This window comes from Salvelinus sp. IW2-2015, linkage group LG15 (genome assembly GCF_002910315.2).
Source record: "Salvelinus sp. IW2-2015 linkage group LG15, ASM291031v2, whole genome shotgun sequence".
NCBI classification, from domain to species: domain Eukaryota; kingdom Metazoa; phylum Chordata; class Actinopteri; order Salmoniformes; family Salmonidae; genus Salvelinus; species Salvelinus sp. IW2-2015.
Window position 1 is genome coordinate 26473671 of NC_036855.1, and position 14623 is coordinate 26488293.

Here is a 14623-nt window from a genome sequence, read left to right on the forward strand (position 1 = left end):
GACAAACGAAAAACACTTGCCTCTGATTGAAACCATATCAGGCCAACACATAGAAATAGACAAACTAGACAAAACATAGAATGCCCACTCATATCACACCCTGACCAAACGAAACATAGAAACATACAAAACAAAACTATGGTCAGGCGTGACATCTACACACATCTCCAATTAGACTGTTTTCTTCTTTTACTACTGTACCACCTCTCCCTATCTACAGCCTCCATTTATCACTTTCTCTCTTCTCCTCTGTCCTTCTCTCTCCTCCCATTCTCGGCTGCAAGTGAACACACTCCCTTCTACCTCCCTTTCTTCCACCCTGTCCCAGCTGCACGAACATATATGCTCCTGTTATTCACGTCTGTCAATGGCTTTAACATGAGGCCACGTGTACGCATACATAAGGACCATGGAGTTCTATGTGAATTGAGTGTGTGTTTGTGAGAGAAGTAAGGGTGGAGAGAGAAAGTGAGAGACAGAGGTGGGAAAAGAGAAGAGAGAGAGAGAGGAGAGGAGAGAGAGAGAGAGAGAGAGATGAGGCTTCAGGATGTGTGTATGCATGCATGTAAGGGGAGAGCTAGAGGCCTGATCCTTCACACGGCTTTGTCAAGCTCTCATAGAAAATGAAGGTGTGTGTGTGTGTGTTATGTGTGTGTGTGTGTGTGTGTGGTGTGTGTGTGTGGATGTGTGTGTGTATGTGTGGTGTGGTGTGTGTGGTGTGTGTGTGTGTGTGTGGTGTGTGTGTGGTGTGGTGTGGTGTGTGGTGTGTGTGGTGGTGTGTGTTGTGTTGTTGTGCTGTGTCTTGTCGTGTGTGTGTGTGTTAGTAGTCGGTTTGTTGTTGTCAATCTTATTTGTTAGAGAAGATAGAGGTGGCGGATTAGAGGAGCAGGCCTATATGTCTATCCCTCTAAGTGCGGTTTAATTTGTGTGAGTATGTGCATGGCAGTGAATGCCTACGAGAGCAGGAAGTTTTCTAGAACCTGGTAGTATGCTATTCCAAAATTTGAGCAATTATTCGGTCGGTTTCTCGACTGAGCAAATTATCTTGATGCTCATACATACAATGAGCATGATAATAAATGGTGACACGATCTCTCCGCCCTGCAGGTGGGTGTGCTCAAGTCGATTGTAGTCAGCACGTTTTGAGTTTTAGTTTGTGTGTGAGTAAAAAAATATTTTTTTCACAACCAACCATTTATAAATGGGGAGCATTAAAGATGTGAAAAATATGGTTTGTTTGTTCGAGTGTCCTCTGCGTGTGAGTGTTGTAGGAGGTGGTTGTGTTGTGTGATTGTTAGATGTGATAGTGTAGTTTGTTGATTTGTGTGTATGTGTTAAATTGGTACTGTTTCCTGAAATGCGGTCGTCAAAAGCAGTGGAAATGAGTGTGACGGGATAGGATGTGCATAGATAGTTATTGGGTGTGGTAGTCGTCAGGGGATAACGCGCAGGGAAAACCCTTCGTTAACGTTAAATTATTCCCTTCAACACCTGAGAGCAAATGTCGCAATGTGTGTTAAGTGTTGTTGTGTGTTGAGGCCTATTCATTGTCACATAAAACGCATCAAGGAACCAATTATTACTCGGTGCTATTGTGTGTCATTGCCAAAACAAGCTGTCTCCATGCAAAGGAAACAAATAAGTTAAATTATCCTTAGAAAAAATACGTTCAGTTTTTATCTTCATCACTGTGATTAAGTGCCAAATAGAAAATGTTCTATTGGTTGTGGGTGATATTTGTTTTCGTGGTAGCCCTGTGCTGCTGTATTGAATCAAAATGTGATATTCTATAGAATATAAGGCTACTATTGAAACAAAGTATTGAGCAAAACTTTTGTTATTGACCAAATACTTATTTTCCACCATAATTTGCAAATAAATTCATTAAAAATCCTACAATGTGATTTTCTGGATTTTCTTTCTCATTTTGTCTGTCATAGTTGAAGTGTACCTATGATGAAAATTACAGGCCTCTCTCATCTTTTTAAGTGGGAGAACTTGCACAATTGGTGGCTGACTAAATACTTTTTTGCCCCACTGTACGAAATAAATAGATGAAGAAATGATCATCATAATTTGTAGTCTTCAACATAGTAATTTTGTCATAAAGCAGTATTTAGAAAAGATTAATAAAACAAGGCAACAGTAAACATGTTGTCCCCCACAAATGATGCAGCGACGCCCTTGGGCCAATTAGTGATTCAAGCTCAAACGAGACAGCAGATATAGTGCCTTCAGAAAGTATTCATACAGCCAGAAAAATGTATTAAATTTATTTATTTTCTCACCCATCTACACACAATGACATAATGACAAAGTGAAAACATGTTTTCTGGAATAAAAGGAAATACAGAAATATCTCATTTACATATACTACCGTTCAAAAGTTTGGAGTCACTTGGAAATGTCCTTGTTTTTTAAAGAAAAGCACATTTTTTGTCCATTAAAATCAGAAATACAGTGTACGTCAGAGTGTACGCAACTGGTCGAAGGAAGTCAGGTGCAGGAGAGCAGAGATGAGTGAACAGGCACACTTTATTCAGGCAGGGGAAAACAGCCGGACGCAACTGCGTCACAACACTCCTGCCCAAGGAAAAAAAGCGATAGCGCACAAATTACACAAATAGGTACAAATAACAAAACCACGGGTTGCAACAATACCCGGCGCAAAACCAGCCTGTAGCGTCACACACGTAACGAACGAACAATACCACACACAGACATGGGGGGGAACAGAGGATAATATACACGTAGAGTAATGAGGGGATGTAAACCAGGTGTGCGGGAAAACAAGACAAAACAAATGGAAAATTAAAGGTGGAGCGGCGATGGCTTGAAGACCGGTGACGTCGACCGCCGAACGCCGCCCGAACAAGGAGAGGGACCGACTTCGGCGGGAGTCGTGACAGTGTAGACATTGTTAACGTTGTAAATGACTATTGTAGCTGGAAACGGCWGATTTTTCTTGGAATATCTACATAGGCGTACAGAGGCCCATTATCAGCAACCATCACTCCTGTGTTCCAATGGCACGTTGTGTTAGCTAATCCAAGTTTATAATTTTAAAAGGCTAATTGATCATTAGAAACCCATTTTGCAATTATGTTAGCACAGCTGAAAACTGTTGTGCTGATTAAGGAAGCAACAAAACTAGCCTTCTTTAGATTAGTTGAGTATCTGGAGCATCAGCATTTGTGGGTTAGATTACAGACTCAAAATGGCCATAAACAAAGAACTTTCTTCTGAAACTCGTCAGTCTATTCTTGTTCTGAGAAATGAAGGCTATTCCATGCGAGAAATCGCCAAGAAACTGAAGATCTCGTACAATGCTGTGCTGTGGCTCTAACCAGAATAGAAAGAGGGGTGAGAGGTCCCGGTGCACAACTGAGCAAGAGGACAAGTACATTAATGAAGGGGCGTGACCTTTCAAAGGTTCTCTATGGCCAGATGCATCATACACCCAAGCTTTGTCAAAATCGGACCAGTGATGTCTGAGGTATTGAGTGTGACCAAATAACATACAAATGACGGTATGGACAGAGATGCGTGGCCTGAACATTAACACACATCGTATGTGGTATGGTTTAAGAAGCATAAGGACCTTATCTTTCACATCTGCAATAATATTTTTTCTAAAAACAAAAGCTTAAATTGATGCACACCTTTATAGCGTTAACCACTTATTTTTGGCACTAAACAACCTAAGCTCTGTCTAAGCCAGAGGATGGCGAATTGGCTCTGGAAGCCAAAACAGCCAAATACTGCATCGAAACGTGAATCGATTCTCAATTACGGTATGGTTCTGGAAACATAAATCCCTTTACTTTCATATCACATAAAATATTTTCACAACAGCAAAATACACCGGTTGTAAAACAGCAGACCACTATAGTCCCTGTGCCCAAGAACACTAAGGTAACCTGCCTGAATGACTACCGAACCTTAGCACTCATGTCTTTTAGTCATGAAATGCTTTGAAAGGCTGGTCATGGCTCACATCAACACCATTATCCCAGAAACCCTAGACCCAATCCAATTTGCATACCGCCCTAACAGATCCACAGATGATGCAATCTCTATTGCACTCCACACTGCCCTTTCTCACCTGGACAAAAGGAACACCTATGTGAAAATGCTGTTCATTGACTACAGCTCAGCGTTCAACACCATAGTGCCCTCAAAGCTCATCACTAAGCTAAGGACCCTGGGACTAAACACCTCCCTCTGCAACTGGATCCTGGACTTCCTGACGGGCCGCCCCAAGTTGGTAAGGGCAGGTAACAACACATCCGCCATGCTGATCTTCAATACGGGGGCACCTCAGGGGTGCATGCTCATTCCCCTCCTGTACTCCCTGTTCACTCATGACTGCACGGCCAGSCACGACTCCAACACCATCATTAAGTTTGCAGACGACACAACAGTGGTAGGCCTGATCACCGACAACGATGAGACAGCCTATAGGGAGGACGTCAGAGACCTGGCAGTGTGCTGCCAGGATACAACCTCTCCCTCAACTTGATCAAGACAAAGGAGATGATTGTGGACTACAGGAAAATATTCCTATTATCATCGACAGGGCTGTAGTGGAGCCGGTTGAGAGCTTCAAGTTCGTTGGCGTCCACATCACCAACAAACTAATATGATCCAAGCACACCAAGACAATCGTAAAGAGGGCACGACAAAACCTATTCCGCCTCAGGAGACTGAAAAGATTTGGCATGGGTCCTCAGATCCTCAAAAGGTTCTACAGCTGCACCATCGAGAGCATCCTGACGGGTTGCATCACTGCTTGTTATGGCAACTGCTCGGCCTCCGACCGCAAGACACTACAGAGGGTAGTACATATGGCCCAGTATATCACCGGGGCCAAGCTTCCTGCCATCCAGGACCTCTATACCAGGCGGTGTCAGATGAAGGCCCTAAAATTGTCAGACTCCAGCCATCCTAGTCATAGACTGTTCTCTCAGCTACCGCACAGCAAGAGTACCAGAGCGACAAGTCTAGGTCCAAGAGGCTTCTAAACAGCTTCTACCCCCAAGCCACAAGACTCCTGAACAGCTAATCAAATGGCTACCCAGACTATTTGCATTTCACTGTAAGGTCTACACCTGTTGTTTTCGGCGCATGTGACCAATAAAATMTGATTTTAATTTTTCATTGACAACCAGCTTGTGGTGTCTGTCTTCCGTTTACACACAGTTGTTCTGAGATGCAGATAGGTAATTACCACAGGTAGTCCACTCTGTCTTCTGTCTGTTTTCTGTAAACAAGCGCTGTAATATGGAAATATGGCCTTGTGGGAACTTTAAATACATGTTAAAWAATAATAATAATAATAATAATAATGTTTCCTGATCTTTCTTATATCTCTCAGATATAGGACAGACACTTCAGACCAACCTCCTTTAACAAATTTGGTGTGACTATTTGTTGTTCCATGTAGTGAAACTATTATTTAATGTGTTTGTGTGGGCTAATGGCAGTAAGGCCTAATACAATGTTTAATCAAATATTTTTTTGTATAGATTTTTGGGATACTTTAAGGGGTCTTAAAATTCAAAATCATATAGCAAAATTATCCTTGGTATGACATTAAAACAATTCTATATAGCTTAGTAGAAACCCCTCCCCCGGCTTAGACAGTGTTTAGACTTTTTTAAACAGAACATTTAAGGTTCTTGGAATAAGTAGTAACGTTAGGCTTCTTTAGTCCAATAATGGGCTAGGACAGATACAGATCCACAGTCCCCTCSCTGATTTCATCGTGGGTGAKAATAATTTGCAATATGACAAGTGCGTTTCTCTTTTTGACAAAAGGAGATAGAATATCTACACACCTATCGTTACTATTTGTTTAGTGGGTTAGATCATATATTCACGTCGATATCAGTCTTCAGGTTAATAGTAACCAACAGATGACGCTATTGGTCAAAAATCAACACTCAAAACGAGGATTGTTTCACCCGGAAATACTTATGGACCTTTAACAAAGCCGGAAGTTGGAGAAATTGCCGTTTGAAATTGCGATCATGGCGCTTGATGTAAAGTCCCGAGCAAAAAGATATGAAAAACTAGATTTTCTGGGAGAGGGTCAGGTAATGATAAACAGTATTCTCTTGCCAAAGTAGTGTTTTGCTTATGAGTCGCTTTGTTTAGATTAACCTTAGCGCTTTATAGATTCAGAGAAAACTAAAGCTCGATTGCTAGCTGCTACGTTATACTATCCTAGCTAGCAAGCAGCACAATGAGCTAGCCATGGCATGAGTTGTGATACGTTGCCGGTTTCTGCAAATGCAACAGCTTCAAAATTACAGCAATTAAAAAGCCGTCTGATTGATAACTTGAATTAGTTAACTACGCTAACGTAAGCTGTGTTTGTTGACTAGCTAGCTACATTATCTGCTTGTCACTTTTGAAGTTGATGGTAACGTTAGTTTCACTCTGTTTTACTTATCCACGAATGTTGTTCTTCCTGCCTTCCCACAGTTTGCCACTGTTTACAAAGCCAGGGACAAGACCAACGACACAATAGTTGCCATCAAGAAGGTAAAATCCCTAAGATCTGGGATGAATGGTTCAGGATCAACAAAATGCATCCTTAGAGAGGGGAAAATGAGACCTAATTTGGTTTTGTCTAACAGGATGGTCTCAATGGTGCATCTGTAGCATCATCTGTAGCATTTCGTGAGAGTCTTAGGGGCCAAGCCGACTTACTTTATCCTAAGGTTGAAGAGGCTTTCTTCACCACACTGTCTGTGAATGGACCATTTCACGTCGTCAGTGATGTGCATGCTGTGGAAGCTTTTCACCCTCTCCACTATGGCCCTGTGGATGGGGGCGTACTCTCTCTGCTGTCTCCTGAAGTCCACGTTCAGCTTCTTAGTTTTGTTGAGGGTTGAGGTTATTTTCCTGGCATTTCTGCGCCATGGCTCTCACCACCTCGCTGTATTCTGTCTCGTCGTTGTTGGTACTCAGGCCTACCACTTGTGTCATCAGCAAACTTGATGATTGAGTTGGAGATGTGCGTTGCCATGCAACCATGGGTGAACAGGGAGTACAGGAGGGGACTGAGCATATAGCCCTGTGGGACCCACATGTTGCGGATCAGCGTGGCAGAGGTGTTGTGCCTATCTTCACCACCTGGGGCTGGGCTGTCAGGAAGTCCAGGACCTAGTTGCACAGGGTGGGGTTCAGATCCAGAACACCATACGGTAATCGCCCTCTCTGCCACCATAATCATAACATTTTTCAACTGGTTGTTCAATACCGTTTCCGTTAAATTCAGTGTTGCACACCGTTCTGTCGTACTGAGAACACCCCTGATTCAAAGGGGGTGTGACATTTCAAAACACTTCCCCGATAGGATACACGCGTGCTTCCTTGGGCAGGAGGAGGTGGTCGAGGAGAGGATGACACTTCTCTGTTAGCTTATCAACAAATTGACACTCCTACATATGGCTTCCATTTTCCCGGTCGTGGAGGAGGATAGGACTGACTTTTGCCCAGTTTAGAATATTCCAAAGTACATTGCCAGCAGCAGCAATTTTTTCTGCATAAGGTTTTTGTGTAGGCCTTGTAGGGTATATTCTGGGGGCTGGGGAGAACAAGATGCTAAGGACAGACAATATGCAAATGGTCTACGACCAGGATTACACCATGCCATTTCATTCATAATGAAACTGTTGATTTCATATCCACACTTTAAAACCATGGTGTTGATTTTGATTATAATGTACACTATTAATAGTGTGTGCTGTTTCTCCTGACGACAGATCAAAGTTGGACACAGAACAGAGGCTAAAGATGGTGAGTGTGTGTCCACTCACCCCACCACAGGAGCTTCAGAGTGGTTTAGGTTCAACCTTATGTATGGGGTGGTTTCCTTGATACAGATTAAGTTACTCCTGGACTAAAAAGCAAACTCAGTGGAGAATCTCCATTAAATTMGGTTTTTTTAAAGTCAAGGATTAGGCTTAATCTTTGTCTGGGAAATCACCCCATGAAGTTTGATTCAGAATATTTGTCTCATGTTTGTTGATCATGTATCTCTCAGGCATCAACAGGACAGCCCTACGAGAGATTAAACTACTGCAGGAGTTAAGTCACCCAAACATTATTGGGGTAAGAATCGAACTAAACTACTGTTTTAATGGAAACTGTCAGTAGTAATATTAATGCTTTCCTGGTAGAGCGCTGAATCAGTTTCATCATCAGTTGTATTTATGATCATTTAGAGCTTATTTGGATATTAATCCATAACCAAAGCATCCTATCTAAACTACCTTAATTATCTTGCTCACCATCACCTTTACTGTGAAATTGTGTAATGTTCTCAAAGTAAGCACAATATCATGTACAGTATATCACTACATTTACATCACTGTGTGTCCATATCTCTGTTTCTCAGCTGCTTGATGCATTCGGGCACAAATCTAACATCAGCTTGGTGTTTGACTACATGGAGACAGATCTGGAGGTAAGACTGAGCTTTATGTTTTGTTCATATTGGGCCGGTTTCCTGGACACAGATTAAGCCTAGTCCTGTACTAAACAGCTTGCTTAATGGAGAATCTCCACTGAAATAGCTTTTTAGTCCATTAGCACGTTTCCTTCCACAGATTTTATGCGATTGAAATCACACCATATAAAATAAATAAAAATACGCCAGCTGTGAAGGAAACAGGACGTTACTGTACAGTTTTCTAAATGCAGACAGATCATTCGTTTTTTCGACATGGTGAGGTCTTTTTGTGTCGGTAAAATTCATTATGTGAGAAATGGCCTTTATGGGCAAATGTTGATGTAATAACCATCATATCAAAGTAAACTTGGAGTCTCGCGATGATATGGTGTGTGTGGTCCTCCCACAAGGATTTGGAAAAACCATGCAGTTTATTACAGATGAAATAAATGATGAGGAACTTCACAGGGGGGTGAAAGTGCACGGTGATGAGCTTGATGCTCCTTTCCAATAAATATCTAGGGTCTTATTCTGGTGACATGATGATCGATGCTTGACTGACGTTTTGACAAATACAAATATTCTCACTTTTATCCATAATAATATCATCATGTAGACTAGTCTACCCGCATAGCCTACCCACACTGTATCTGTGAGCTGTTAGCTAGWGTGCACGTCCCAAGACCAGAGTAGGCACATTTTCTATTTAACGCAACAGTTTTTGTGACAAAACTATCGTTGGAGTTGAAAATGCGATTGAAACACATTGAACTTTACATTTTTATTCGGTACATGAAAACATAAACGGGAGAAAGTAAATTTTGCGTGCAGAATGTCATCACACACAGATTTTTATCCGCAGCAAGACAGTTTGGTGGAAACCCACCACTGGTTGGAAAATGCGTGTGTTTTCTTTATGCGGTTTTTAAATATTAGCATGAAAATCTGTTGCCAATTGAATGGAAACCTAGCTCATGACTAGGATGAATCTGTGTCCAGGAAACTGGAGTCGTAAATGCTGTCATTCACAGCTGTATTCTAAAAGTGGATTTGGACACTAAAGGCCACTACAGGGATACTCCATTTCTCTCCAGAGAGAGAAGGCAGTACTTGGGACTCATGGGTTAATACTCGGTCTGAAGATCCTTTTGAATATGRGAGAGGCTCCCTTTACAGACTAGTACTCTATTCATTCTGAGAGCTCTCTGGTATGTCCTCCCTGAGGCACAGATGGGTTCAGTCAAACTGAACATCAAAGACTGCCCAGAGAGAACCAGAGAGAGGGAGCAGCCTGAGAGCTATGGTATTAGTTAGTTTCTATCTCTCTCTGAGGAGGTCTGTAGGGCCAGCTCTGGCCCTGGGGGACAAATTTCTCTCTCTCAGCCCATCCCCGTTGCTCTCACCACCTCTTATTTACTCTGTATTTATGGGAGTCTGTGGCTGCCCGATTGCTTCAGATGAGTGTCCAGTTTCACTGCCAGTACCTCAAACTCAGGTAGAGAGCAGGAAAACAGACCACCTAAGAGCCATAATACCCCTCTCCCCTCAGCTCTCAAGATGATCATTATCAGATCATAGACAGACAGAAAGCACACAGAGGTCTGACATATGAGGATTTGATAGCCTTTCTACGTATAGAGATGTTGAGCTGAAATGATTTTRGGACATCTGTCAGATCAGCTTGTGCTTTCCCGAGAGGTGTTCTGTTGTCTGTGAACCTGAAGCTGTGGAGTTAAAGGGGTTTGTAGACTATTGAGACTGACATCCCTGGTCTAACTCCCTTTCCTGTGTTCTAGGTGATCATCAAAGATACCAGTCTGGTTCTGACTCCAGCCAACATCAAAGCCTTCATAGTGATGACTCTACAGGGCCTAGAGTACATGCACCACCACTGGGTTCTGCACAGGGTAGGTTAACACACACCTTCTCAAAGCATGCTCATACAATACACACCTTCTCATAGGTGCCTGTGTGAGGTAATGTTAGGGGCAGTAGACTGAACTTCAGAATCTGTTTGTAACTGTAAAACCCCAAAATATATACATATACTGAACAAAAATACTGGGGGGTGTGGTAACACATGGGTTGCGGTTGTGAGGCCGGTTGGACGTACTGCCAAYTTCTCTGAAATGACGTTGGAGTGGACTTATGGTAGAGAAATTAACATTCAATTCTCTGGCAACAGCTCTGGTGGGCATTCCTGCAGTCAGCATGCCAGTTACACGCTCCCTCAAAACTAGAGACATATGTGGCATTGTGTTGTGTGACAAAACTGCACATTTTAGTGGCCTTTTATTGCCCCCTGCYCAAGGTGCACCTGTGTAATGTTCATTTTGCTTAATCAGCTTCTTGATATGCCACACCTGTCAGGTGGATGGATTATCTTGGCAAAGGAGAAGTTATATTTGCTCCATAGTAAAATACTGTGTCTGTGTGTAGGATCTGAAGCCCAATAACCTGCTGCTGGATGAGAATGGTGTGTTGAAGCTGGCTGATTTTGGTTTGGCTAAAGCCTTCGGCAGCCCTAACAGAGTCTACACTCACCAGGTAGTTACCAGGTAGGTGTCACTCTCAAACTCCTTTTCAAAGCCTTTGTCCATTTTGTTAAAAAAATTGAAAAAATGCACTGTGTTTGATACAATTTTTGCGCTCTCTCAGGTGGTATCGTTCTCCAGAGTTGTTGTTCGGTGCCAGGATGTATGGGGTGGGCGTCGACATGTGGGCTGTGGGCTGCATCCTTGCAGAGCTCCTCTTAAGGGTACACACACTCACACACCACATAACCTCAGTCCAATTTAAACATTGAGACGAGACAAAAATGCTGTGAAACTAGACAGCTCAGATTAATCGAAATTCCGAAATTGTCTTGTCTCATGGTGACTTTTTGATCTAGACTGAGCATTAAGGTTCGAGAACTGTATTGTCAGACACACATCTTTCTGTACACACTAAGACTGTGTCCCAAATGGGACCCTATTCCCTATATAGTGCACTACTTTTGTCCAGGACCCGTAGCAATATGTTGCCATTTGGGACTGAGCCCATGCTGCATGTTTGCGGTGTAACACCCTCTGTCTCTCTCCAGTTACCCTTCCTAGCTGGAGACTCCGATCTGGACCAGCTGAGTAAGATCTTTGAAGCTCTGGGGACTCCTACAGATGACACCTGGCCTGTGAGTACTCGTCTGTGTTTTCTGTGTCTGCAGGTGTGGTTGTTTTAACACAAAGCATCTGCTTTAAAATACCTGGTTCCTCAACATTAAATTGTGGATTTAAATGATGCCTTCATGTTTCCGTCTCTCTCTCCATCTCTAGGGGATGAGTAGTCTACCTGACTATGTGTCGTTTAAGTTGTTTCCTGGTACTCCTCTGGAACTCATCTTCAGTGCTGCAGGAGACGACCTCTTAGAACTACTACAGGGTCTATTCACCTTCAACCCTTCCACACGCCTTACAGCTACACAGGTATGTAGGTGTGCTGTGCACCCCTAATGGCATCCTATTCCCTATATAGTGCACTACTTTTGTTTTTGACCAGAGCCCTATGGGGAGTAGGGTGCCATTTGTGATGCAGCCTTAGTTCAGCTTCTCTCTGTGTATATTCATTGCTGTTTCTCCTAGCTCTAAAGCCCCCTCTACCCCGTCTCCAGGCTCTAAAGATGAGGTACTTCAGTAACAGACCAGGTCCGACCCCCGGGCACCAGCTGCCCCGGCCCAACTCATCAGCAGAGGCTCTCAAAGAGAAGGAGAACCTCACCATCGGAATCAAGAGGAAACGAGACGGACTGGAGACGAGTAAATAACACCACACCCCCCCCCCCCCCCCCCCCTCACCATTGGAGTCAATAGCACAGGCATCATTGTTCCATCGTACATGGTTGTGTTTGACCATGGTATTAATGACATTGGGAAATATTATTCTGCTTGCTGATTTAAACTGATGGTTTGATTGTACAGTGGAGTCAAGGACTGGTTTCCAGATTTGGTGGGGCCAGAAAGCAGCCCTCCCATTCAAAGAATGCATACATATTTTTCTACTGTGACCAATTAAATTAAATGAAAAACACATCATCTCACACTGTCAGAGCAACATGTTGTTACTTGCATAGACCTGGAATCCCATTTAGATTCCGAGCCCAGTTATTAAAAGGGTGTCAGCGGTAAAAATGACTGCTATAGCAACCCAGGACTAGAACACACACAGTTGAAAGGGTGGTGGCAGTACATTTTACTGCAACAGAAACTGTGTTACTGGGAGGTTCCAAGCAGTGGTTTGGGAACTATTATGGTCGACTGGGCTGTATATTATAATACTCTGAGCTGAGCTTTATTTAAAAAGAGGCTCTGGGTGCCGAAATCTGAATTTAGTTGTTAGCAGATGGTGAGTCTATATGTTCATTAAAGCAATGGTTGTTTTTCCTTTTCAGGCACCATAAAGAAGAAACTGATACTGTGAGGGGAGGTTTGATTCAGTGGAGCAACATGACCACTCCTGCTGTTGAACTTAGTGTGGTTCATTGGACTCGATAGAAGTTGCCCCTAACCAGTGGTCCAGGGTCATTTTTCTTTCTTCATTTGGTGTTAGATAATCTGAGCCTAGATCAGTGGTTAAGGGGCAAGTACTTCTACCTCCAGTGTGGCCCATTGTGGTCTAATGGTCCAGCTGTGAAGACCTCCAGTGTGGTCTAGAACAGTGGTTCTGAATATTCTTCATTGCAACAATGATTTCTGAGCTCTGTAAGAGCCTGCTACAGTAGAACTATTTATGTGGTCGAGGAAAAAAACAGCAAGACGTGCTTTTCCTTATGATTCATTTCATAAATTTTGTTTTATGTTTCTTTTTTTTTCCTGTAAGTGATGTAGGATAATAAATAATTCTGTCTGAGATGATGCTCTTGTTCATTTGCTTGACACCTCTGAAATAACGTGACACCTCAACTCTTACCCAACTCGCGTCACAAAGAAAGCTATTATGAAGTATCACATTTGATAACATTTTTTTTCATGAATTTTATGAAAATTGTTAGTGTAACATTTGTGTGGAATATATAACCTGTCCCACTCTGGTTTGTGTTGGCATTCACCCCACATGGAGGTGCCCTTACTGCTCTGAATGATTACACTTCCATCCACCCACTACATAAACAGTGACTCTGAAACCTGATAAATGTATAAAGAATAAACCTTTTCTTGCTGTACGTGCGAGAGGTGAGGAAAGCAAAGAAACACAAGTATATAACACTGTATGTGGACAGRCCTCCAAATGAGTGGATTTGGCTATTTCAGCCAAACCTGTGACGGGTGTATAAAATTTTGCGCACAGACAAACATTGGCAGTAGAATGGTCTTACTGAAGAGCTCAGTGACTTTCAACTTGGCAACGTCAGGATGCCACCTTTCCAACAAGTCAGCTCGTCACATTTCTGCCCTGGTCAACTGTAAGTGCTGTTATTGTGAAGTGGAAACGCCTAGGAGCAACAACAGCTCGGCTGTGAAGTGGCAGGCCACACAAGCTAACAGAATGGGACCYCCGATTGCTGAAGCGCGTAAAAGTAATCTGTCCTTGGTTGTAACACTCACTACCGAGTTTCAAACTGCCTCTGGAAGCAATGTCAGCACAAGACCTGATCTTCAGGAGCTTCATGAAATAGGTTTCCATGGCCAGGCAGCCGCATACAAGCCTAAGATCACCATGCGCAATGCCAAGCGTCGGCTGGGACGGTGTAAAGCGCGCCGCCATTGGACTCTGGCGCAGTGGAACCGCGTTCTCTGGAGTGGTAAGTCACGCTTCACCATCTGGCAGTCCGACAGACTAATCTGGGTTTTGCGGATGCCAGGAGAACACTACCATAATGCCAACTGTAAAGTTTGGTGGAAGAGGAATAATGGTCTGGGGCTGTTTTTCATGGTTCGGGCTCCTTAGTTCCAGGGAAGGGAAATCTTAACACTTCAGCCTACAATGACATTCTAGACAATTCTGTGCTTCTAACTTTGTGGCAACAGTTTGGGGAAGGCCCTTTCCTGTTTCAGCATGACAATGCCGCTGTGCACAAAGCAAGGTATATACATAAAGCAAGGTATAAGTGGAAGAACTTAACTGGGCTGCACAGAGCCCTGACCTCAACCCAATCGAACACCTTTGGGAAGAATTGGAACGCTG

The 14623-nt window shown here is 43.1% G+C and overlaps 1 protein-coding gene across 1 annotated transcript; it reads left to right on the forward strand.

Annotated features, from left to right (window-relative positions):
- Positions 1-5986: 5986 nt before the first annotated feature.
- LOC111974735 (cyclin-dependent kinase 7) lies at positions 5987-13348 on the forward strand. Its single transcript, XM_024002702.2, has 12 exons — positions 5987-6098; positions 6490-6549; positions 7776-7809; positions 8057-8124; positions 8411-8479; positions 10261-10371; positions 10904-11022; positions 11123-11222; positions 11550-11636; positions 11779-11928; positions 12114-12258; positions 12891-13348. Exons 1-12 carry the CDS (start codon positions 6033-6035, stop codon positions 12917-12919), a joined length of 1038 nt encoding a protein of 345 aa, XP_023858470.1. The 5' UTR covers positions 5987-6032; the 3' UTR covers positions 12920-13348.
- The last annotated feature ends 1275 nt before the right edge of the window (positions 13349-14623 follow it).